General features: G+C 45.3%; 1 protein-coding gene across 2 annotated transcripts in view; it reads left to right on the top strand.

Moving 5' to 3' along the window:
• Positions 1-25,000, top strand: part of wdr33 (WD repeat domain 33) — a 40,659-nt gene that overhangs the window by 10,482 nt on the left and 5,177 nt on the right. For both annotated transcript variants that reach the window (XM_031308529.2, XM_036005347.1), the window contains exons 6-17: positions 1,834-1,985; positions 14,237-14,334; positions 14,865-14,991; positions 15,618-15,772; positions 16,059-16,137; positions 16,259-16,369; positions 16,701-16,795; positions 17,003-17,089; positions 18,370-18,509; positions 18,608-18,763; positions 19,674-20,426; positions 23,213-23,270. In XM_031308529.2, the coding sequence (XP_031164389.1) occupies positions 1,834-1,985; positions 14,237-14,334; positions 14,865-14,991; positions 15,618-15,772; positions 16,059-16,137; positions 16,259-16,369; positions 16,701-16,795; positions 17,003-17,089; positions 18,370-18,509; positions 18,608-18,763; positions 19,674-20,426; positions 23,213-23,270 (2,011 nt within the window). The remainder of the gene's footprint in view (positions 1-1,833; positions 1,986-14,236; positions 14,335-14,864; positions 14,992-15,617; positions 15,773-16,058; positions 16,138-16,258; positions 16,370-16,700; positions 16,796-17,002; positions 17,090-18,369; positions 18,510-18,607; positions 18,764-19,673; positions 20,427-23,212; positions 23,271-25,000) is intronic.

Raw genomic sequence — 25,000 nt, 5'->3', positions numbered from 1 at the left:
CCTCTTCCTCTCCCTCTCCTCCTCTCTCTCCCTCTCCTCCTCTCTCCCTCCTCCTCCTTTCTCTCCCTCTCCTCCTCTCTCCCTCTCCTCTTCCTCTCCCTCTCCTCCTCTCTCCCTCTCCTCCTCTCTCTCCCTCTCCTCCTCGCTCACCCTCTCCTCCTTCCTCTCCCTCTCCTCCTCTCTCTCCCTCTCCTCCTATCTCCCTCTCCTCTTCCTCTCCCTCTCCTCCTCTCTCCCTCTCCTCTTCCTCTCCCTCTCTCTCCCTCTCCTCCTCTCTCTCCCTTTCCTCCTCTCTCCCTCTCCCTCTCCTCCTCTCTCTCCCTCTCCTCCTCCTCTCTCCCTCTCCTCCTCTCTTCCTCTCCCTCTCCTCCTCCTCTCTCCCTCTCCTCCTCCTCTCTCCCTCTCCTCCTCCTCTCTCCCTCTCCTCCTCTCTCTCCCTCTCCTCCTCCTCTCTCCCTCTCCTCCTCCTCTCTTCCTCTCCCTCTCCTCTCTCCCGAGTAGCACCAAACGAACAACAAAAGATGACCATTTATTCTAGACAGACGAGGAGGTGAAGTTATTGCCCCAAACAACCTTAGATTACAACGGCACAACCGGGCGTGGACTGGGAGTCAACGGCTGAAAAGACTCTTGGAACGACTTGAAGGTCCGACGTATGGAAATAATCCAACATGTTTGTTATTTTTCGTCCTGGCGCGTGCCTGGGACGTAAACGCGTAAGAAACGAGAGCCATCGTGAGCAGATCGGCGCAGACTTTTGCATTTTTCCCCTTTTTAGACGGGAACGTGGAGGGTGGTTTCACTTTTTGGCGCTTTTAAAAAATTGCCGTCGCCGTCTAAACGAAAGGCACATCTGATAAAATATGTTGTCGTTTTCACCTGCAAGCGTTATCGTGTAAACAGTGCCTTAGTATTAGAGATGAACCGATTCCAACTTTCTAGATCGATTCTGATTTTCTTTGAGTTAGACCAGCTGATACCGATTTTAGCCGATTCTGATTTCATGTTTTCTAACCACTTTACAGCTCACACATATTTATTTTCTATCTTTTCTTTAATAGAACATGTGTTGAACAGATAATGGATCACTATAAAATAGAACTATATAAATTACTCCTGGTGTGGGACATTCACACACATCTAAAGAGCAATGTTGGAACCATTTCCTTCTTTTCACATCAATATCAACTAAAGAAATGTGATTTAGGTTTTTGGTGTCGTCCCTCCACGCCCTACTTTCTCCTTGCAGGTGTTGCATATTGTAAACTTGTTATCTTCTGCACACACGCTGAAGAATTCCCAAACAGCTGACATGTTGCAGGTTAATTCACCAGGTTCCTACATGTGGAGAATAGCGCCGACACACGGCGGAGAAGTTGAGAGAAAGGAGAAAGAGAGCGTGCTGTGGCGTCCGTGCCGTGGCGTCCGTGCTGTGGCGTCCGTGCTGTGGCGTCCGTGCCGTGGCGTCCGTGCCGTGGCGTCCGTGCCGTGGCGTCCGTGCTGTGGCGTCCGTGTGTGCGTGCGTCCTTGAGAACTGTAACTGATATAACTTATGTTGTCAGTTAATTGGAGCGTTGACCAGCATGAAATCACCATATGTCAGACTGACCTGCTGGTCGCCGGTCATGGCCGAGCACGTGAAAACCGGCCAATTCTGGTCACCGGCCGCTCTATCGGTGCATCTCTAGTTAGTATCAGAGCAGACTCAGGTTTAACTAAAGAGAGTTTATGCAACCGGGCACTGATTGAGACTTGATATCGCTCTGTGTCATGGTGTGTCTCCCCGTGAGTCGTCCTAACGCCCCCCCCTCACCCCCCTTCTGTCCTCTTCAGGCCCACGACAGTCCGGTCCGGGCGATGACCTGGTCTCACAACGACATGTGGATGCTAACGGCGGACCACGGCGGCTACGTGAAGTACTGGCAGTCCAACATGAACAACGTCAAGATGTTCCAGGCTCACAAGGAGGCCATTAGAGAAGCCAGGTTTATACCCAATAATCTACCATTTTCTGTAGTTTTACTGTCAGCGTTTTACCGTCAACGCCACACGGCGTCCTCGCGGCGCTGCGGCCTCGCCTGTCGCCACATGTTGTTGTTGTTGTGGTTGATTCATGACAGATGTACCGGTACGTGTGTGCTGTCGCAACACTGCAGTGATCTGTTGTTGTTCCTGATGTGGCTGCTGAGCTGTTTATCTCTCTGTTCTGTTGAATAAAGTCATCAACCGTTGATTTCTAACTGGTTTTGGGGGCCGGCCCGGTGGTTATTACGGGCGTTTTTCTTTTTTTTTTTTTTTTGAGGAGGAAAGCAAAAAAAAAAACAACCAAAAAGGATAATAAAGTGTTAGCAGGAATCAATAAAGTTATTTTTTTTTTAAATAAAGTGATTAATAAAGAGGAGCTCACACTGCTGGTCTGAACCTCATCCAACAGGCAGCTGTAGATGTATTTAAATAAAGTTTATTTGTTTTTTTGCTCACAAGAGACAGACTTTTAGTCCAGGAACACTACATCTCCCATGATGCCGAGGGTGGGAATGACGTCACATATGAGTTGACAGTTCCAGTTTAAACAAGTCAGATTAAGTGATATTTTACAGCCAAGTTAGCCATTGTTAGCAGTTGATAACAATGCATTTATTTGATTATTTCTTGATTATTTTTGGGGCATTTTTAGGCCTTTATTTGACAGGACAGCTGAAGACATGAAAGAGGAGTGAGGGGGGGGGGGATGACATGCAGCAAAGGGCTATATATATATATATATATATATATATATGTATATATATGTATGGGCGCACGCTCTACCAACTGAGCTAACCGGGCGCCTGAGAACAATGCATTTAGACCAGGGGTCTCAAACTCAATTTACCTGGGGGCCACTCGAGGTAGAGTGTGGGTCAGGCTGGGCCGCGTCAGGTATTCAACAAAAGTATTCTTTGTTATTCCCTCCTCCTCTCTTCCTCTCCCTCTCCTGCTCTCTCCCTCTCCTCCTCCTCCTCTCCTCCTCCTCTCCCTCTCCTCTTCCTCTCCTCTCTCCCTCTCCTGCTCTCTCCCTCTCCTCCTCCTCCTCTCCCTCTCCTCCTCCTCTCCCTCTCCTCTTCCTCTCCCTCTCCTCCTCCTCTCCCTCTCCTCCTCCTCTCCCTCTCCTCCTCCTCTCCCTCTCCTCTTCCTCTCCTGCTCTCTCCCTCTCCTGCTCTCTCCCTCTCCTCCTCTCCCTCTCCTCCTCCTCTCCCTCTCCTCTTCCTCTCCTCTCTCCCTCTCCTGCTCTCTCCCTCTCCTCCTCCTCCTCTCCCTCTCCTCCTCCTCTCCCTCTCCTCTTCCTCTCCCTCTCCTCCTCCTCTCCCTCTCCTCTCTCCCTCTCCTGCTCTCTCCCTCTCCTGCTCTCTCCCTCTCCTCCTCCTCCTCTCCCTCTCCTCCTCCTCTTCCTCTCCTCTCTCCCTCTCCTCCTCCTCCTCTCCCTCTCCTCCTCCTCTCTCCCTCTCCTCTTCCTCTCCTCTCTCCCTCTCCTGCTCTCTCCCTCTCCTCCTCCTCCTCTCTCCCTCTCCTCTCTCCCTCTCCTCTCTCCCTCTCCTCCTCCTCTCTCCCTCTCCTCTTCCTCTCCCTCTCCTCCTCCTCTCCCTCTCCTCCTCCTCTCTCCCTCTCCTCTTCCTCTCCCTCTCCTCCTCCTCTCCCTCTCCTCCTCCTCTCTCCCTCTCCTCTTCCTCTCCCTCTCCTCCTCCTCTCCCTCTCCTCCTCCTCTCTCCCTCTCCTCCTCCTCTCCCTCTCCTGCTCTCTCCCTCTCCTCCTCCTCTCTCCCTCTCCTCCTCCTCTCCCTCTCCTGCTCTCTCCCTCTCCTCCTCCTCCTCTCCCTCTCCTCCTCCTCTTCCTCTCCTCTCTCCCTCTCCTGCTCTCTCCCTCTCCTCCTCCTCCTCTCTCCCTCTCCTCTCTCCCTCTCCTCTCTCCCTCTCCTCCTCCTCTCTCCCTCTCCTCTTCCTCTCCCTCTCCTCCTCCTCTCCCTCTCCTCCTCCTCTCTCCCTCTCCTCTTCCTCTCCCTCTCCTCCTCCTCTCCCTCTCCTCCTCCTCTCTCCCTCTCCTCTTCCTCTCCCTCTCCTCCTCCTCTCCCTCTCCTCCTCCTCTCTCCCTCTCCTCCTCCTCTCCCTCTCCTCCTCCTCTCTCCCTCTCCTCTTCCTCTCCCTCTCCTCCTCCTCTCCCTCTCCTCCTCCTCTCTCCCTCTCCTCTTCCTCTCCCTCTCCTCCTCCCCTCTTCCTCTCCCTCTCCTCCTCCTCTCCCTCTCCTCTTCCTCTCCCTCTCCTCTCTCCCGCTCCTCCTCCTCTCTCCCTCTCCTCTCCCTCTCCTCCTCCTCTCCCTCTCTTCCTCTCCCTCTTCTCCTCCTCTCTCCCTCTCTTCTTCCTCTCCCTCTCCGCGTCAAGTATTCAACAAAAGTAGCTTTCTTAAATAAATGTTGTTGCCTCAAAAGACATTTTTTAAGATTGGCGACCCGGTTCTTTCTCTCATCTCCCTGGTATGTTGTATACTCCTCAGCATGTCTAGTTGAGTAATGACGTCTGATGTCATATTCCTTGTACACCGCAACTTTCTCTGTGCGTATGAGACACGTAGGGGTGCTCCTGTGCTCGATAGAAAAAATATTCCGTCTCCCACTTTCCCTGAAATTGCCTGAGCTCGTCGCCAACCTTTCTCTTCACGCCACGTTTTGAGAGAGACGTGACTGGAACTGGGTGATGGCGTATATTTTCCGTCACTCCGGAACACGTTTCTACCAAGTGACTAACGTTGATACTTCCCCAGGTACTTCACGGTTGGCTAGCTTGACAACAAATGCCCCAGGAAGCTGTCACGAGACTAGCTATGGTAGCCCGTAAGTGATTCAAAAATAAATAAGAGCGCGGCACACGCAACGACTCGACACTCGAGAAAGGTGCGTTTCAGAACAACGTGCGGGCCGCACTGAAACTAAACTTTGATGTCAAGTAGGGGGGGGCCACAAAATATCATCCCGCAGGCCTCAATTGGCCCCCGGGCCGGGAGTTTGAGACCCATGATTTAGACTGTTGTTTTGTGCATACAAACGGCGTAACATGTCCACAGACAGAAGTTGGACAGGACTGTGTGTACGAGTGATTTAGTGAGACCCAAATAAGACAGAAGTGCTATTAAACTGAAGCTGTCCCTGCTGTAAATGCACGGAGGCGTTGCTTTAGAGATTTCCTGCAAAATGACTGGGAAGCTGTAAATTCTGACTTCCCAGTTCAAATTGAACGCACCGTTAGAGCCTCCCTGCCCGATCAGAGTCCACACCTCCAGATTGTGACGCAGACTCAAAAGCCAGACTACCAGACTGTTTAGTTTGCCAGAAAGATATTGAATAATTGGAGCTCAGACGCAATTTTGTAATTTTCTCAATTTCTGAGCCTCTGAGTAAATAACAGAAAAGTGGAAAAACAGTTTAAAGATCCAATTTTTTAATTTGTCAAGGCGGAAAAAAATGAAAAATTGGATATTGGAACCCATCTTTCAGTTTTTCCAAATGTCTGTTTGTGCTTAGAGAACTGAACTGATAAGCGTTACACTGACCAACTTGAATGGCCTTCTTTTGACTGAAAGTTCTGCCAAACTACACTTTTTCTGCTCACCAGTTCCATTTCACTTTCACTTCCTCACAGCCTACTGCATTGAACGCTCCACCTACGTAAACACCTTCCTGTAACCAACGGCGCCGTCACTACAGCGACCAGCGTAGCGCCTAGTGACAGCGTAGGGTTCGGTTCAGTGGGAAAAAATTCTAAAGTTCAGCAGAAACCCAACCCCGTCAAAAAGCCCAATATTCAGCCCAATCACAATCCTGGATTCAGTGCATCCCTAATCTGAAGTGACAGTTCTGTCACCAAACTATTTTGTTGCGTATCATAGCACATTTTTAGGTGGGTATATGGAAATCCTGGAGCTTTCTTAGTGGGTATACTGCGTATCACGGAGACTACACCACTGGTTGAGCCCCCTTCCCAGCAGGCTAGGTTGCCGAATGGATGCCCTAAGTTGTCCAGTGTCACATGATACCGAGACCCTCTCTCCTCTCTCTAGCTTTACAACGGAGCCTCGTAAAGAGAGTAATGTCAGCTGAGATCGCCGCGTCTCTTAAAGCGATGACGCACCAACCTGATAATCGGCCGTCTGACAGTCTGGCGAGGTCGGTGACTCTGTGGGTCTGTTCGGTGTGTTCGTGCCGTCGTCCGTTGGAGGAGCCGTCGGCCTTCATTTTGGCCGACCTGACTTGTTGAATCGGCCAGCGGGCGGTCTGACTCAATGACCAATCTGGTTGGTGGAGCGCTAACCCTTGACTAGTGAATCAGTGCACTTATGTTACAAAACTTACCGGAAATGGCGAGCGGGATGAGCGTGACTAGAGCCTCTCAAAATCTGATGAAAATCTTTTAAACTGACCTTTGTTGATCTGAAATGAAGACAGATTCAGCAACTGCACGGCCTATTTCTCTCTTCAAATGTTTTCAGAAACACGTTTCGGTGAACTATTTTAGTCCAATATGAGATCGTATTCTGAAGGAGACGCCATGATGGTCGGGGAGCAGCCAGACCCACGTGACGCGTTCGTCCAATCAGCTGCCGGTCGACGTCCCTGGGCCCTCCCCTTTCTGCTTTGTAGTCCAGATGGCGCCCGTTTAGTGCGAGTTTGAGTTTAGTTTATTTATAGAAGGGGACAGCGCAACTTAATAAAACACATGATTTCCCATGGGTTCAAAAAGCCAGAATTAGCCAAAAGGCTATTTTTCATCTGTAGTCCCCTGCCTTCAATGTTAAAAAAGGCTTTTTAAAATACAAAAAAACAACACGGTATAAAGTGAAAAATAATATGAATTAGAACAGACACAGCCATTAAGAATACAAGCAGTATTAAACTAGGGGGAAACAATAAGTAAAATTCATATATGTTGACTCAAACTAACAGAATAATAAGTAGTGTTAGTGCTGACATGTATATGTATTGACCATCCAGTGTTTAGCTGCTTAGTAAAAGACGTATATGTGTTTAACTGTCTGATGTTTGGGATTGAGGTCCACTCTCTTGACTAGGGTTGGGTATGGTTGGTTTTTTCCCCGATACCGGTGCTAAAGCGGTACTTTTAAAACGGTGCCGGTGCCTGAACAGATACTTTTTAAGAAAGTTAAAGAAAAAGAATTAAAAAAAGAAGGGTACTAAACAACAGTTGGCGACATTTAAGAACAACTTGTTTATTACTACGACCATATGGTCAAAATTAAATGATTTAATAGTAATGTAATAACTATAACTTATAATAAACAATCACTTATTTCACCAGTAAATTGCTGTTGAATGACAAAAACAACCACCAGATGGGAAAAGGGTATTTTACAATAACTTTGAATGCACCGCGAGGCTGTAGGTTACCAGTTTCAGTGAACGCACCGTCTGTGTTTCTCCGACGTCGTCATCTGCTGCTGCAGAGCAGACTGTTGAAATACAGTCACACTTTACACTGTTTAACGTTAGCTGTCAGCATTTAACCTGTTTAATCCAGCTGCTAGCTAAAGCTAGGCTAACGTTACCTGCTGTTGAGTGGAGTGGAAAGTCAGGCACCCAAATAAGGCACCCAAATTTTCCTTCTTATTCGGTCTCGTTACTACCGTTTAGGTCGGAACCGGTGCCCTGTTGGCACCACGTTTCGGTACCCAACCCTACTCTTGACCCTCTGATGGACCAGGCCGACTGACTAAAAGAATAATGCTAGGGCTGCCACCTCTTAGTCGGTTAGTCGACTAATCGGTCCTTTTGGTCTTAGTCGACTAAGATTTCTTCAGTTGATGAGTCATTTTTATGCTTATTCGTGCTTAATTACTCATTTCCAAGAAACTTATGAGCACATTTCTGGTAAACACAAGATTTAAAGTGGTGCTTTTGCAGGATTAATTGTGGAGAAAGTCAGTTTTACAGATGGTTCATTAACTACATTTATATTGTGCTTTTCTAGTCTTAACCACCTCTCAAAGAGCACAGCTCTGTCGATTACATCAACTAATCCATTAATCGACAAAATCATATAAGTGTTAGTCGACTAAGAATTTCTTTAGTGGAGGACAGCCCTAAATAACAGTCTCCTCTTGAGGATCCCCTTGTGACTCGAGCAGTATCTGATCTTCTGTTGATATAGGCAACAAGTGGCAGTGGAGCTAGGTTGTGACTTTATATACCAAACATACGTTTACATATTTCATTAGGTCTTCCCAGCTTAAAAGCTGGTACTTCTTCAAAATTAAGCAGCGATGGAAACGCTTAGTCTTTTTATCTGAAGTTTTTATGGCTTGTTTGTAACGTGATTGGATAGTTTCAGGGTGCTGTGGTTGGCCTGGGACCAGCTGGTCAAACTATAATTCAGATGGCTGGAAATCATAGAATGTAAAAACATTTTGGCAGCCTCTGTAGAGTAGGGTCCATCGTGGTCCATGTTTTTAGGGGGTCATCCTGCTACTTTCAGTGCGTTATCTCCACGATATACTTCAAACTAAGGGTTTGAAGTGGGAAAGTAGGCGCTTTGAGACACAACCTGTTTTTGCGGGGGGTTTTTCCACATTTTGCGTGCTTTTAAAAAAAAATATATATGCTTTTGTTGCTTATTTAAACGTTTTTCCACTACCATTAGTATATTCACCACTAGAACCACGTTATTTACACTAGTTTTACACTTATTTTGGGAATTCATGGTTCATAAACCTCATTTATATGAAATTAAATGTAACTTTTGTGTTAGAAAACAGCAACTATGAATGATTTGGACTAATAGTTTAGATCAGAGCAATGAAGGAAATGGATAGTCCCAGACATGTCAACGTTTAGTCAGGATAATGCTATAAAATTGAATTTAAACACCCCCAATTCAATCAAAGTGGAGATCTGATCCTTAATTTCACACAGTTTGGTTGAAAGAAACCCAAATTTCTGATAGAGAAACTTTGAAAACGGGTCAAATTTGAGTAGAGGGTGACACGGGAATCAGTTGTCGCTCCCATCCCGTCCCGAGCCCACGCACCCCGTCAGATCCCGATCACGTGACTGCCCTCCTGTCCTGCAAAATCCCCAAAGAAAGACTCCTGAATCGCGTCCCGCTCCCGTTTGGTTCCCTGTGTCATCTAAAGTTATCCGACTCTGTAGCATGTTTGGTTTGCAGGCCTAGGCCATTTCATTACGTAATTCCTAACGGAGGTCTTCTCACAGCTCCGCCTCTCGGTGGAGGCGCTGACGCCGATTGATTGGCTTGTGAACAGGGCAGCTGCTTTGACACACACACACACACACACACACACAGACACACACACACAGACACACACACACACACAGACACGGTACTCACACACAGGGTGCACACACACACTTTACCCCTCCTGTTTCCTCCAAACATCCAAAAGGAGACGGTCCTGAAACAAGGAACCACAATCTGCAGCATTAATGAGCAAGAGGCTCAAAGGTCAAGGTGTGATATTATAGAGGGGTGTCTGTCTGTCTGTCTGTCTGTCTCTCTCTGTCTCGGTGTCTGTGTGTCTCTCTGTCTGTCTGTCTCTCTCTGTCTCGGTGTCTGTGTGTCTCTCTGTCTGTCTGTCTGTCTCTCTCTGTCTCGGTGTCTGTGTGTCTGTCTGTCTGTATCTCTCTGTCTGTCTGTGTGTCTGTGTGTGTGTCTCTCTCTCTCTGGTCTGTGTGTGTGTGTGTGTGTCTCTCTCTCTCTCTGGTCTGTGTGTGTGTGTCTCTCTCTCTGGTCTGTGTGTGTGTGTGTGTGTGTGTGTGTGTGTGTGTGTGTGTCTCTCTCTCTGGTCTGTGTGTGTTTCTCTGTGTGTGTCTGCTGTGTGTGTGTGTCTGTCTGTATCTCTGTGTCTGTCTCTCTGTCTCGCTGTGTGTGTGTGTGTGTGTGTGTGTGTGTCTGTCTCTCTGGTCTGTGTGTGTCTCTGTGTGTGTGTGTCTCTCTCTCTCTCTCTCTGGTCTGTGTGTCTCTGTGTGTGTGTGTTCTCTTTTATTTGTACGTTCCCTCATCAAACAGCTGTGTAAACTCCCTGAAAGACTTTTAGAGACCGTCTTCCTCTGACCTCTGACCTCTGAGTGACCTCCTGTTGGTCTGGTCTGACTACGTCACGGTGTTTCTGGAAACTCCACGCCAGTCGCCAAACTATTTCAACCAAACCAGAGTGGTGATTGTTGGAACAGTGGAAAGATGAACCAAGACGGCTTTTGATAGTTTGATTTAGTTTCTGTCCACTCTGAATGAAGTGTGTTTTAACACGCTAAAAGTCCTGATTATTTACATGGAGTCTGGTGGGAATATGCTGGCTCTATACACGCTAAAAGTCCTGATTATTTACATGGAGTCTGGTGGAAATATGCTGGCTCTATACACGCTAAAAGTACTGATTATTTACATGGAGTCTGGTGGAAATATGCTGGCTCTATACATGCTAAAAGTACTGATTATTTACATGGAGTTTGGTGGAGATATGCTGGCTCTATACACGCTAAAAGTAGTGATTATTTACATGGAGTCTGGTGTAGTTTGGTGATTGATTTGATATTAAAAGGATCTTACTCTTTAAAAGGTCTATCTCTGTAGGGATCCATCCCATAATGTTGTCAGACACTTAGAATAATAATCTGAGTCTGTCAGCAGCAACAACAGAACTTTTAGTGACTAACTGCTGCTGAACATTTTCCGTTTCTCCCTTTAACCTCTCGGCCTTATTTTACTGATCGCTGGCTGACAGGTACAGCGGCTGCAAACATTAAAAGCTTCCCATTGGCGAACCAGTGGAAGGCTTTTATTTTGAAGGGGGGAGGAAATGTAGTAGTCCCAGAGTTAGTGCAGCTGTGTTTACCAGACTGTTGAGTATGCCAGGGACAGATTTAGTACGTCTGAATGCATCTGGGCACATTCTGCAGAATGCAGCCAGCGCTGGAAGAAGTATTCAGGTCCTTTACTGCAGTACAAGTACTGATACCACACTGTTAAAATACTCAGAGTAGAAGTAGAAAGTGGCATGAAAAGAAGAGACTCAAGTGATGTATAAGTACCTCAACATTTGGACTGAAGTACAGTAGTGGAGTAAATGTAATTAGTTACATTCCAGCACTGATTCTGACCCCTCCTTTACACAGCATTTATGAGTAAGAGGGAGAAGGTGTGTGTGTGTGTGTGTGTGTGTGTGTGTGTGTGTGTGTGTGTGTGTGTGTGTGTGTGTGTGTCTTTCTGTCTGTCTGTCTGTGTGTGTGTCTCTCTTGTGTGTGTGTCTGTCTCTTGTGTGTGTGTGTCTGTCTCTTGTGTGTGTGTGTCTGTATCTGTGTGTGTGTGTGTCTGTATCTGTGTGTGTGTGTCTGTCTGTCTCTGTGTGTGTGTGTGTGTGTGTGTGTCTGTCTCTGTCTGTGTGTGTGTCTGTGTGTGTGTCTGTCTCTGTGTGTGTGTGTGTCTGTCTCTGTGTGTGTGTCTCTGTGTGTGTGTGTATCTGTCCCTCGGTGTGTGTGTCTGTCTCTGTGTGTCTGTGTGTGTTTGTGTGTGTGTGTGTGTGTGTGTGTCTTTGTGAGTGTGTGTGTGTGTGTCTGTCTCTGTGTGTGTGTCTCTATGTGTGTGTGTGTGTGTGTGTGTGTGTGTGTGTGTGTGTGTGTGTGTGTCTGTCTCTGTGTGTGTGTGTGTGTGTGTGTGTCTGTCTCTGTGTGTGTGTGTGTGTGTGTGTGTGTGTGTGTGTGTGTGTGTGTGTGCACATCACCGTTGTCATAGTGCAGAAACCTTTTATCTCCATATTTCATCATTGAGATTATTAACGTCTCACGAGGCTTTTACAGACACGTAAACAGTGTCGAGGTGACTTCATCTGAGAGAAACGGCTCAATAATGATCTTTTTTCATTTCCTAAAAGGTTTTTGCCGACAGCGACAGTAGGCGTAATAATAACGGGACTCATGGACCCAGAATAACGCAGAATGTTCCACAGATATTAAGATAATTAAAATAAAAACCATGGTAATCTCAGCTTTGGCTCTGATATCATAACATCATGTTAATTATAATGTGCATTACTTCCAGGATTATTGACTTTTTTGATTTCTGTTCACAAGAACAGGATGGTTGACGTTTAAATAATGTGGAAAAGATGAAAGTATGAACTGAACCCGTGTGTTGATGGATAGATAGATACATAGAGAGAGAGAGAGAGATATGGATGGATGGATAGATCGATATAGAGAGAGAGAGAGAGAGATAGATGGATAGAGAGATATGGATGGATAGATCGATATAGAGAGAGATAGATGGATACATAGAGAGAGATGGATGGATAGACAAAGAGATGGAGAGAGAGAGAGGGATAGATGGTATGTTTTTGGGTGTCATGACAGTGATCATGCAGCAGGTGGAGCCAGTTAGACTCTGACTCTAACAGACTGTCAGTAGTTGTGGTCAACAGCTGAAGTTACCGTCAGTCACTGATCAGCTGATGGACAGTAACATGTTTCACAGACCAGACTACTGATCCATTCATCAGCAGAGTAATGGATCAGAAAAGGGGGGGGGGGTGTCTCTCTCTCTGTGTGTGTGTGTGTGTGTGTGTGTGTGTGTGTGTGTGTGTGTGTCTGTGCTGTGTGTGACTGTGTGTGTGTGTCTGTGCTGTGTGTGACTGTGTGTGTGTGTCTGTCTGTCTGCGTGTGTGTCTCTGTGACTGTGTGTGTGTGTGTGTGTGTGTGTCTGTGCTGTGTGTGACTGTGTGTGTGTCTGTCTGTCTGTCTGCGTGTGTGTGTGTGTGTGTGTGTGTGTCTCTGTGTGTGTGTGTGTGTGTGTGTGTCTCTGTGTCTGTGTGTGTGTGTGTGTGTGTGTGTGTCTGTCTGTGTGTGTGTGTGTGTCTGTCTGTGTGTGTGTGTGTGTGTGTGCGGTACATAACCTGTTAATCCAGACATATAGATCATATGTAGTAATGAAGTGTTAGCCTCTCTAAGTAGCCTTGTTGTGTTCTGGTTTCAGAGTGATGAACACAGTTAGATATATAACAGGCTGTCGGCTCTATAGCAACTATGGTTTTCAGACGGATATTTAAGCATATTATCTGAAATGTCATGAAAAATAGCACACATAGCTGCTGTAAATGGGAAACAAGTTTGGGCTGTACCCTGAATGTGTTGTGTTTCAGAATCTTTTGGTCTCACAGAAATAACAACCGCATCAAAGCGACTTTAAACATTAAAGGGTACCTTCGTTTTTTCCTATTTTCCCATCATGCATTGGTGTCTAAGTGACTGATGGGAACAACAATCTTTGAGAGAATGAGAATGTTCAGCATCAGTTAGCCCACCAGACTCCATGTAAATAATCAGTACTTTTAGCGTGTATAGAGCCAGCATATTTCCACCAGACTCCATGTAAATAATCAGGACTTTTAGTGGGTATAGAGCCAGCATATCTCCACCAGACTCCATGTAAATAATCAGGACTTTTAGCGTGTATAGAGCCAGCATATCTCCACCAGACTCCATGTAAATAATCAGTACTTTTAGCGTGTATAGAGCCAGCATATTTCCACCAGACTCCATGTAAATAATCAGTACTTTTAGCGTGTATAGAGCCAGCATATTTCCACCAGACTCCATGTAAATAATCAGGACTTTTAGCGTGTATAGAGCCAGCATATTTCCACCAGACTCCATGTAAATAATCAGTACTTTTAGCGTGTATAGAGCCAGCATATTTCCACCAGACTCCATGTAAATAATCAGGACTTTTAGTGTGTATAGAGCCAGCATATCTCCACCAGACTCCATGTAAATAATCAGTACTTTTAGCGTGTATAGAGCCAGCATATTTCCACCAGACTCCATGTAAATAATCAGGACTTTTAGTGTGTATAGAGCCAGCATATCTCCACCAGACGCCATGTAAATAATCAGGACTTTTAGCGTGTATAGAGCCAGCATATCTCCACATGTAAATGGGTGAATTAAGAGTTTATTTCAACCAAACCAGAGTGGTGATTGTTGGAACAGTGGAAAGATGAACCAAGACGGCTTTTGATAGTTTGATTTAGTTTCTGTCCACTTTGAATGAAGTGTGTTTTACGATGATAAAAGTCCTGATTATTTACATGGAGTCTGGTGGGGGTTCCTTTTGAATTAGAACAATAAAGAGAGAAAACACCAAATATGTTTCTGTCACCATGGTGACGCTCTGCTTGTGTTCTCCAGTTTTTCTCCGACAGATAATAAATTTGCCACCTGCTCAGACGACGGCACGGTTCGGATCTGGGACTTCCTGCGCTGCCACGAGGAGAGGATCCTCCGAGGTACACGCCCATCTCCACTCACCTGAACTCACCTGGGCTCACCTGAACTCACCTGGGCTTACCTGAACTCACCTGGGCTTACCTGAACTTGTGTGTTTGTCTCTGTCTCTCTGTGTGTGTGTGTGTCTGTCTGTCTGTGTGTGTGTGTGTGTGTGTGTGTGTGTGTCTCTCTCTCTGTCTATGTGGTGTGTGTGTGTGTGTGTGTGTGTGTGTGTGTGTGTGTGTGTCTCTCTCTGTCTATGTGATGTGTGTGTGTCTGTGATGTGTGTGTGTGTGTGTGTCTATCTCTATGTGTGTGTGTGTGTGTCTCTCTCTATGTGATGTGTGTGTGTGTGTCTCTCTCTATGTGATGTGTGTGTGTGTGTGTGTGTGTGTGTGTGTCTCTCTCTCTATGTGATGTGTGTGTGTGTGTGTGTGTGTGTGTGTGTGTGTCTCTCTCTCTATGTGATGTGTGTGTGTATGTGTGTGTGTGTGTGTCTCTCTCTCTCTATGTGATGTGTGTGTGTGTGTGTGTGTGTGTGTGTGTGTAGGTCACGGTGCAGATGTGAAGTGTGTGGACTGGCATCCCACTAAAGGTCTGGTGGTCTCCGGCAGTAAGGACAGCCAGCAGCCAATCAAATTTTGGGACCCAAAGACGGGACAGAGTCTGGCGACACTGTGAGTCCCCAACACTTCATTTATTAGTTTGTGCTTTTTTAACACAGACAGACAGACAGACAGACAGACAGGTCATAAGTTAAGGTTGGTTTTCTAAACAGATTTGAGGAATTTCATCAAGGTTTCAGCTTTAGTGCCAACTTATCTCTTCACACGTTGCTCTGGGACAGATTTGGGCGTCACTCTGGGATCAGTTATATGTTAATACCTTAAAAAGGTGAATTTAAGAAGAAATGTGAAACTGCTCTTAGACCTCAGAGGGTTAAGCACCGAGGTCCCAACTATCCCCGTTACTATGTTCCAATTTCTTTCTAAAAAAACCTTAAATTTCACAAAACATTGTTACTTTTTCTCAAAATATTTTTTTTAAATAATCTTCCCATTGTGTCCTCTTAATATTCACATTTTTTTCAGAACTTTTCTGACTTTTATTCTCTTAAAGTTCCCCCTTTTTTTCAAAAATCGTCCCAATTTTTTTTAGTAAAAAGCTGGAGCGGTTAGCGGCCTGTGTAGATGTGTTGTTGCTGTGTAGTTGGATGGCTGTAGTTCTTGTCTCTCCCCGGACAGACAGGAAGTAGGAGATGTAGACGTGTAGTTGGATGACTGTACTTCCTGTCTCTCCCCAGACACGCCCACAAGAACACGGTGATGGAGGTGAAGTGGAACCTGAACGGGAACTGGCTGCTGACAGCGTCACGTGACCACCTGTGCAAACTGTTTGACATCAGGAACCTGAAGGAGGAGCTGCAGGTGTTCAGAGGACACAAGAAGGAGGCCACAGGTACATTACTGATTAACCAGTCCTTCCGGAAAGAGTTTTTTTGTGATTGTTTTGGGCAAAAATCCTTGATTATGCGGCACGTTTTCTTGAAAAATGCGATGGAATATGCGGGATATTTATGCAATTTCATACAATGAAATTGCGTGAACTTGCAAAAATTACAGAAACTTGCAAAAATTGCGGGAACTTGACTTACGTCCTGTGTCCGTGACATACGTCCTATGTGTGTGATGTACTTCCTGTGTCCATGACGGTACTTCCTGTGTGTGTGTGTGTGTGTGTCCAGCTGTGGCCTGGCATCCGGTCCATGAAGGTCTGTTTGCGAGCGGCGGCTCTGACGGCTCTCTGCTCTTTTGGCACACCGGGTAAACACCGTGCACCCACACTCAGCTCTGATACTTCATATATCTACCACCCCCCTTTCTTTATTACTGGAGAAATGACTGTGTGTGTGTGTGTGTGTGTGTGTGTGTGTGTGTGTGTCAGGGTGGAGAAGGAGGTAGGAGGGATGGAGATGGCTCATGAGGGGATGATCTGGAGTCTGGCCTGGCACCCGCTGGGTCACATCCTCTGCTCCGGCTCCAACGACCACACCAGGTACTCTCTGAGTATTTATATATACATATATACTTTATACAACACCAGGTACTCTCTCTGAGTATTTATATATACATATATACTTTATACAACACCAGGTACTCTCTCTGAGTATTTATATATACATATATACTTTATACAACACCAGGTACTCTCTCTGAGTATTTATATATACATATATACTTTAAACACTGTGTAATACCAGCGATTGTCAACCAATAACAATTTGTCTGATTGGTTCCTAACCTGTCTCCTGTGTCTGATTGGTTCCTAACCTGTCTCCTGTGTCTGATTGGTTCCTAACCTGTCTCCTGTGTCTGATTGGTTCCAGTAAGTTCTGGACGAGGAACCGGCCCGGTGATAAGATGAGAGATCGCTACAACCTGAACCTGCTGCCAGGGATGTCAGAGGACGGCATGGAGTATGGTGAGTCTCAGGAGGACAGACAGACAGACAGACAGACAGACAGACAGACAGACAGAGACACAGTGTGGATCACAGACAGACACACACACACAGACAGACAGGCAGGCAGACAGACACACACACAGACACACACACAGATATATATATATATATATATATCGTACATAAATATAAAGTAAACGTGTGTGCAATCTGTTTGTGTTTCAGACGACATGGACCTGAACAGCGTGGCGTCCATCCCCGGCATGGGGATCCCCGAGCAGCTGAAGGCCGCCATGGAGCAGGAGCAGAGCAGTAAGTCTCGTCCCCAAACAGCCCAGAACTTCACTCTCATTGCACCTGTAACGTATGCAGACCGTTAGCAGAGCAGGTGTGCTGCTGAACATCTTTTAACCGTCTCCACCTGCAGCGCCACACGGTGGAGGATTGTGTGAGTCACAGGAGAGACAGAGAGCTTTTCTCTGGGATTGTTGTTGTTTCTTCAGTTTTTTGGAGCCGGCACAGAGCTGAGAAACATCAACATACTGTCACAGAGCTGAGAAACATCAACATACTGTCAGAGCTGAGAAACATCAACATACTGTCAGAGCTGAGAAACATCAACATACTGTCAGCTGTTATCAGAGGAAACTAGAACTTAAAAACAGAAAATCTCAAAACCGAACTGTCAACACGCTCACTGATAGTCATGAAGTCATTTTCTGGGCCGGTAGTTTATTTTAAAAGAAAGAAACACACTTTATGATCCATTTCTGTGTGAAAGGGCCGCACACACCTCACGTTAAAAATTATAAATAGAAGACTGTCCGGTTTTTTCTCCGCAGAGCACACGCACCACTTACGCTCTTTTAAGTGAGGTCAGAAACGTCGAGATCTTTCAAAAAAACAGTAACTGTGAAATATAAAGTCTGCTTGTGCTTCGTTGGGGTGATGTCTCTAGGTAAAGAGGTAAAGATGTGACTGTTGTCGAAAAGGCGACGTAAAGGCGACCAAAAGGCAACATAAAGGCGTCAAAAAGGCGACTAAAAGGCAACGTAAAGGTGACGTAAAGGTGACAAAAAGGTGACGTAAAGGTGACGTAAAGGTGACGTAAAGGCGACGTAAAGGTGACGTAAAGGTGACAAAAAGGTGACGTAAAGGTGACAAAAAGGTGACGTAAAGGTGACGTAAAGGTGACGTAAAGGTGACGTAAAGGTGACGTAAAGGTGACAAAAAGGTGACGTAAAGGCGACGTAAAGGTGACAAAAAGGTGACGTAAAGGCGACGTAAAGGTGACGTAAAGGTGACGTAAAGGTGACGTAAAGGTGACAAAAAGGTGACGTAAAGGTGACGTAAAGGCGACGTAAAGGCGACGTAAAGGTGACGTAAAGGTGACAAAAAGGCGACAAAAAGGTGACGTAAAGGCAAATAAAAGGTGACACAAAGGCGATGTAAAGGCGACAAAAAAGAGGTAAAGGTGTGACTGTTGTCTCCAGGTAAAGAGGTAAAGGTGTGACTGTTGTCTCCAGGTAAAGAGGTAAAGGTGTGACTGTTGTCTCCAGGTAAAGAGGTAAAGGTGTGACTGTTGTCTCCAGGTAAAGAGGCGGCTCCAGAGGTGGAGATGTCCATCCCCGGTCTGGACTGGGGCATGGACGAGGTCATGGGTAAAGACTCCAAGAAGGTCCCGCAGAAGAAAGTCCCGTACGCCAAACCCATCCCAGCGCAGTTCCAACAGGTAAGCCAAAGCCTGCTGAAGTCCTGTTGAAGCTTCGATGAGCCGTAGAAACAGCAGAAACTAAACCGTGGTTGTGTTTTGGCGCCTCTTCTCTGCAGGCCTGGGCAGAGAACAAAGTTCCCATGATGCCTCCCGGTGGAGAACTGTCCAAAGACCGGAAGGTGGAGCAGAAGGTGGACGGGAAGAAGAAAACTCAGGCAGAGATGGAGCAGGAAATGGCAGCTTTACAGTACACCAACCCCATGCTGCTGGAGGTGAGCAACAACATTATGGCGATAGCTTAGGGCTGCGTGGCGTGAGCGTGTCAGCTGCGTGGCGTGAGCGTGTCAGCTGCGTGGCGTGAGCGTGTCAGCTGCGTGGCGTGAGCGTGTCAGCTGCGTGGCGTGAGCCTGTCAGCTGCGTGGTGTGAGCCTGTCAGCTGCGTGGTGTGAGCGTGTCAGCTGCGTGGCGTGAGCCTGTCAGCTGCGTGGCGTGTCTGTTTGTATTTCTGCTCCCATGTTAACAGGTCAGAGCGTGCACACTGCCTGCGTGACACGCACGTCTCAGGCGCGGCTCGAGCCTCGCCGAAAACGCATGCATGCTAGAAATAGAACCAACGCCCAGTCCCTCCAGGATTTCGCGGCCTTTTTTGAGATTGTCTTGGCCCAAAATTCCTGATTTAAGCAGCAAAGTTTGTTGCAACAATTTGCAGTTTTTATAGTTCTTTAAAAATAAAAAGGCAACTTGTTTTGAGGAAGTCTCAAATACGCAAACAGCTTTTAAAATGCTTGTTTTCTGAATGGACTTTGGTTCTATCAGAGCTATGCTAACATCGCAGCTGCTCCATCAGCATGCAGTCCAACTCCCACACGGACTTTGTATGCAGGGTTCAAAATTAACTTTTTCGTCCACCAGCCAAATGGCTAGTGAATGTTCGAATTTTACCAGCCACTTTAATAGATTACCATTGTTTCTTTGGCTGGTAAGTGAAGCAAATCTACCAGCCACTTGCATATTTTACCAGCTGGTGGATGGTGCTAATTTTGAACCCTGTTTGTATGTAATCGCACCGCCAAATGAACGTGAAACGCGGGCGTGGGAACATGCCATAACAGCCTCCCAGTAATACTCAGCATCCTCCTTACACCGTTGGTTGTAATCTAACGTTTTTGGTTCTCGCTGCAGCAAATGAAGATGAACCAGATGAACTCAGACGGGAACATGGGCCCCCCACAGGGACAAGGCCCTATGCCCCCCTTCCCTGGCCCTGGAGGTCCTGGGGGCCCCATGCCTCCTGGCCAGCAGGGCTTTCCCCCAAACATGCCTCCTCAGCAGATGCCCAATAACATGGGGCCTCCAATGGGCCCCGGAGGCATGCAGCCTCCTTTCATGCCTCCTGGACAACACAGTGGGCAGATGGGACCCCCTTCTGGACCCCAGCCTCACCAGGGGCCCCCTCAGGGCATGATGGGACCACCGGACATGCAAGGACCCCAAGGTATGCAGAGACACCCCGGCCCGCCTAGAAATATGGGCCCACAAGGGCCACACGGTATGGGACCCAGAGGGATGCCTCATGGGAACATGATGGGCCCCCCTCCTCGAGGAATGGGTCCCAGGGATCCTCAGGGACCCCCACCTCAGGGTGGCATGATGCCACCTCAGGGGAACATGATGGGACCGCAGGGCGGGATGATGGGGCCGCCACCCAGGACACACGGCAACGCGCCGAACAACTATGGGATGGGGCCTCCGGGAGGGATGCACGGGCCTCCAGGAAACATGCAGGGGCCCCCTGGTAACATGCAAGGGCCCCATGGGAACATGCAAGGACCCCCAGGAAATATACAAGGACCCCATGGAAACATGCAAGGACCCCCAGGAAACATGCAGGGACCCCCAGGAAACATGCAGGGACCTCCATACATGCAGCACCAGGTGAGTAACGTTTGGGCTGGCTTACAATAATCAATTCTCTAATTAAATGGGTGTTTGTTTGAGGCAGGGGCCCGAGCAGGGGGCTGGATTCTGGGGCTCCAGCCCTGAATGTTTTAGGCCGACTTCACTGTGTTTCAGAGGCTGTAGCTGACTCTGTTTTAAAGTGCTCATTATGCTTTTTGCTTTTCCCCTTTCCTTTATTGTGTTGTATATCTTTTTTGTGCATGTTATACAAAGTGAAAAAGCCCAAAGTCCACCCCAAAGGGACTTACCATCTCCAAGTAGTCCTTACCTAGGTACTGTCAGGACTCGCCCTCATACTCTGCTCCTGACTGGCTAGTAGTCCTTACCTAGGTACTGTCAGGACTCGCCCTCATACTCTGCTCCTGACTGGCTAGTAGTCCTTACCTAGGTACTGTCAGGACTCGCCCTCATACTCTGCTCCTGACTGGCTAGTAGTCCTTACCTAGGTACTGTCAGGACCCTCATACTCTGCTTCTGACTGGCTAGTAGTCCTTACCTAGGTACTGTCAGGACACGCCCTCATACTCTGCTTCTGACTGGCTAGTAGTCCTTACCTAGGTACTGTCAGGACACGCCCTCATACTCTGCTTCTGACTGGCTAGTAGTCCTTACCTAGGTACTGTCAGGACACGCCCTCATACTCTGCTCCTGACTGGCTAGTAGTCCTTACCTAGGTACTGTCAGGGCCCTCATACTCTGCTCCTGACTGGCTAGTAGTCCTTACCTAGGTACTGTCAGGGCACGCCCTCATACTCTGCTTCTGATTGGCTAGTAGTCCTTACCTAGGTACTGTCAGGGCACGCCCTCATACTCTGCTTCTGACTGGCTAGTAGTCCTTACCTAGGTACTGTCAGGGCCCTCATACTCTGCTTCTGACTGGCTAGTAGTCCTTACCTAGGTACTGTCAGGGCACGCCCTCATACTCTGCTTCTGATTGGCTAGTAGTCCTTACCTAGGTACTGTCAGGGCACGCCCTCATACTCTGCTTCTGACTGGCTAGTAGTCCTTACCTAGGTACTGTCAGGGCACGCCCTCATACTCTGCTTCTGATTGGCTAGTAGTCCTTACCTAGCTACTGAGCATGTGCAACTCCCAACAAAGATGTTACAGCAGTGAGAGGTCTCACTCTGTAGCTAAAACAGAGACCTGAACACAGGGTGAAAAGAGGAGCTGCAGCAATGTGCAGTACAACAAAAATATGGTGTTTTCTGAAAATTAAGCCACATAATCCTATTCTACAACCTCTAAATACAATTATGAACATGAAAATGAGCATAATATGAGCACTTTAAAGCTAGATATTGGTATAATATGAAACTAAATAAGGCGCTAAAGTTAGGTTCAGTTCTGGAACGGAAGTACAGAGCCGCTTCTATGCGGATGATACACCGTCTTATCGCATTTATATGTAAACTGATAGGTTTCAGGGCGCTGCAGACCATAGCGTTGCAAGTAGATCTTTATTTCAGTTTGTTTGAGCCCCAAATGTTTTCTCAAAAGCCCTGAATGATTTAGGCTGACTTTACTGTCTTTTCAGAGTCTGTAGCGGGCTAGGGGTGGGAAACGATTGGCACCTCACGATTCCGATTCAGAGGCCAACGATTCGATTCTAAACCGATTATCGATGCATCTCGATGCAACAATTTTTTAATGTACATTTCCATGCGTGATTTAAAAAAATATACATATAAATCTGAGTTTGCTAATCACTTCCTAGACAAAGCAGCTGGACAGAGCTTAGATTTTGACATGTATTTGTTACAAGTTTTAATGAAATGTTCTGTCTATTGAGGTTTTTAAGCCTTAAACGTGCTTGTGAAAGTCCCCTTCTCTCCAGTAATCTTCATGTCAGAGGCTCTGTCATGTTTAAGGTGGAGAATTGGCTTCTTAGAACAGGAAACATGAGACATGTGATAAAGTTGATTTTTTTTAATCGATTATTAACTCATTAGAATCGATAATCAAATCGTTCTAGAGAGAAACACGATGCAGCTAAGAATCGATTATTTTTCCCACCCTTATAGCGGGCTCCGTTACTAAACTAATGCTCCAAAGTTAGGGTAAATTTTGGCGAGGGAAAAACTGGGATGGTCATTTTCATAGGGGTCCCTACAGATATCTGAATAAAAATGGGTTCTATGGGTACCCCCGATTCTCCCCTTTACAGACATCTCACCGTATGATAATGATGCCGTTCTTCCACGGCAACTATCATGTTTTTTCACAAAGGGTTTACAGATTTTTTGGCATTCTACTATTACAATTTCTTTAAAAAATGTGCAAAAAGAAACAAAACCTCTCCCTGAGGGTGCATGCCCCCCTAGATTTAGGCTGAGCCCTGAATGTTTACAACATCTGGCTCCACCGCTGGTTTGAATGATCTGATATATCGATTAATAATCAGTCTTTTATTATGTTAATTATGTTAATGTTAGTCCTGTTCAGGAAAAAGTACTTTAAACTAAGTATTGGGGGATCAGTTGTTAATGTAAACATAAACCCGGGGCATTATAAAAACTATCTGAAGGTTGCTTCTTGCTTGTATAATTTACAGCAGAGGTTGTCTGAGAATCTCTCTTAAATCCAGATAAACTGGGACTGTAATTGAACTTTCCCTAACTTAGTTTATATCCAATCAGAACCGTTTGAATCGGAGTCGTTGGCGATACGCAGCCTTAAGTGACGTCTGTTCAGGGTTAGTTCCAGCTGTGATTTAAAGGTACTGTTTGAAGGTAAATTAATCTTAATTTTGGTCTTTTCAGGGTCAGAACTCGGGGCCTATGATGCACGGGATGGGGCAGCAGGGGCCCAACAGCAAAGGTAAGACCACACAGACCATGAAAAGTGACTTTAAGCTTCGGATTTTAGATTTTAGATCCGTTTTAGTTGGGATTAGGGCTGTCAAGGAATATTCTAAATTCAAATATATATTCGAATAGTCAAAAAACAAAACAGATTTAAATATTATAAGAGTAAAAACGTCACTTGTATCATGTTGACGAGCCGTGTCGTTGTCATTACTTAGAATTCCTCATGGGGCGACAGAAACTACGTACTATACCTTTAATTGGAAGTCGCTTTGTATATACTATGGTATTATATACTGTGGGACAGTATTTATATGGTATTATATACTGTGGGACAGTATTTATATGGTATTATATACTATGGGACAGTATTTATATGGTATTATATACTGTGGGACAGTATTTATATGGTATTATATACTATGGGACAGTATTTATATGGTATTATATACTGTGGGACAGTATTTATATGGTATTATATACTATGGGACAGTATTTATATGGTATTATATACTCTGGGACAGTATTTATATGGTATTATATACTCTGGGACAGTATTTATATGGTATTATATACTCTGGGACAGTATTTAGTCCCTCTGTTAATATATGGCATTATATACTATAGGACAGTATTTATATGGTATTATATACTATGGGACAGTATTTATATGGTATTATATACTATGGGACAGTATTTATATGGTATTATATACTATAGGACAGTATTTATATGGTATTATATACTCTGGGACAGTATTTAGTCCCTCTGTTAATATATGGTATTATATACTATAGGACAGTATTTATATGGTATTATATACTATGGGACAGTATTTATATGGCATTATATACTATGGGACAGTATTTATATGGCATTATATACTATAGGACAGTATTTATATGGTATTATATACTTATGGGACAGTATTTATATGGTATTATATACTATAGGACAGTATTTATATGGTATTATATACTGTGGGACAGTATTTATATGGTATTATATACTTATGGGACAGTATTTATATGGTATTATATACTATGGGACAGTATTTATATGGTATTATATACTGTGGGACAGTATTTATATGGTATTATATACTATAGGACAGTATTTATATGGTATTATATACTATAGGACAGTATTTATATGGTATTATATACTGTGGGACAGTATTTATATGGTATTATATACTGTGGGACAGTATTTATATGGTAATATATACTCTGGGACAGTATTTATATGGCATTATATACTATGGGACAGTATTTATATGGCATTATATACTATAGGACAGTATTTATATGGTATTATATACTTATGGGACAGTATTTATATGGTATTATATACTATAGGACAGTATTTATATGGTATTATATACTGTGGGACAGTATTTATATGGTATTATATACTATAGGACAGTATTTATATGGTATTATATACTGTGGGACAGTATTTATATGGTATTATATACTGTGGGACAGTATTTATATGGTATTATATACTATAGGACAGTATTTATATGGTATTATATACTATAGGACAGTATTTATATGGTATTATATACTGTGGGACAGTATTTATATGGTATTATATACTGTGGGACAGTATTTATATGGTATTATATACTGTGGGACAGTATTTATATGGTAATATATACTCTGGGACAGTATTTATATGGTATTATATACTCTGGGACAGTTTTTAGGCCTTCTGTTAATATATAAAATAAAAATGTAG

Source organism: Sander lucioperca, chromosome 9 (genome assembly GCF_008315115.2).
Source record: "Sander lucioperca isolate FBNREF2018 chromosome 9, SLUC_FBN_1.2, whole genome shotgun sequence".
In the NCBI taxonomy this organism is placed as follows: domain Eukaryota; kingdom Metazoa; phylum Chordata; class Actinopteri; order Perciformes; family Percidae; genus Sander; species Sander lucioperca.
This window is presented reverse-complemented; position numbering and strand designations above follow the sequence as displayed.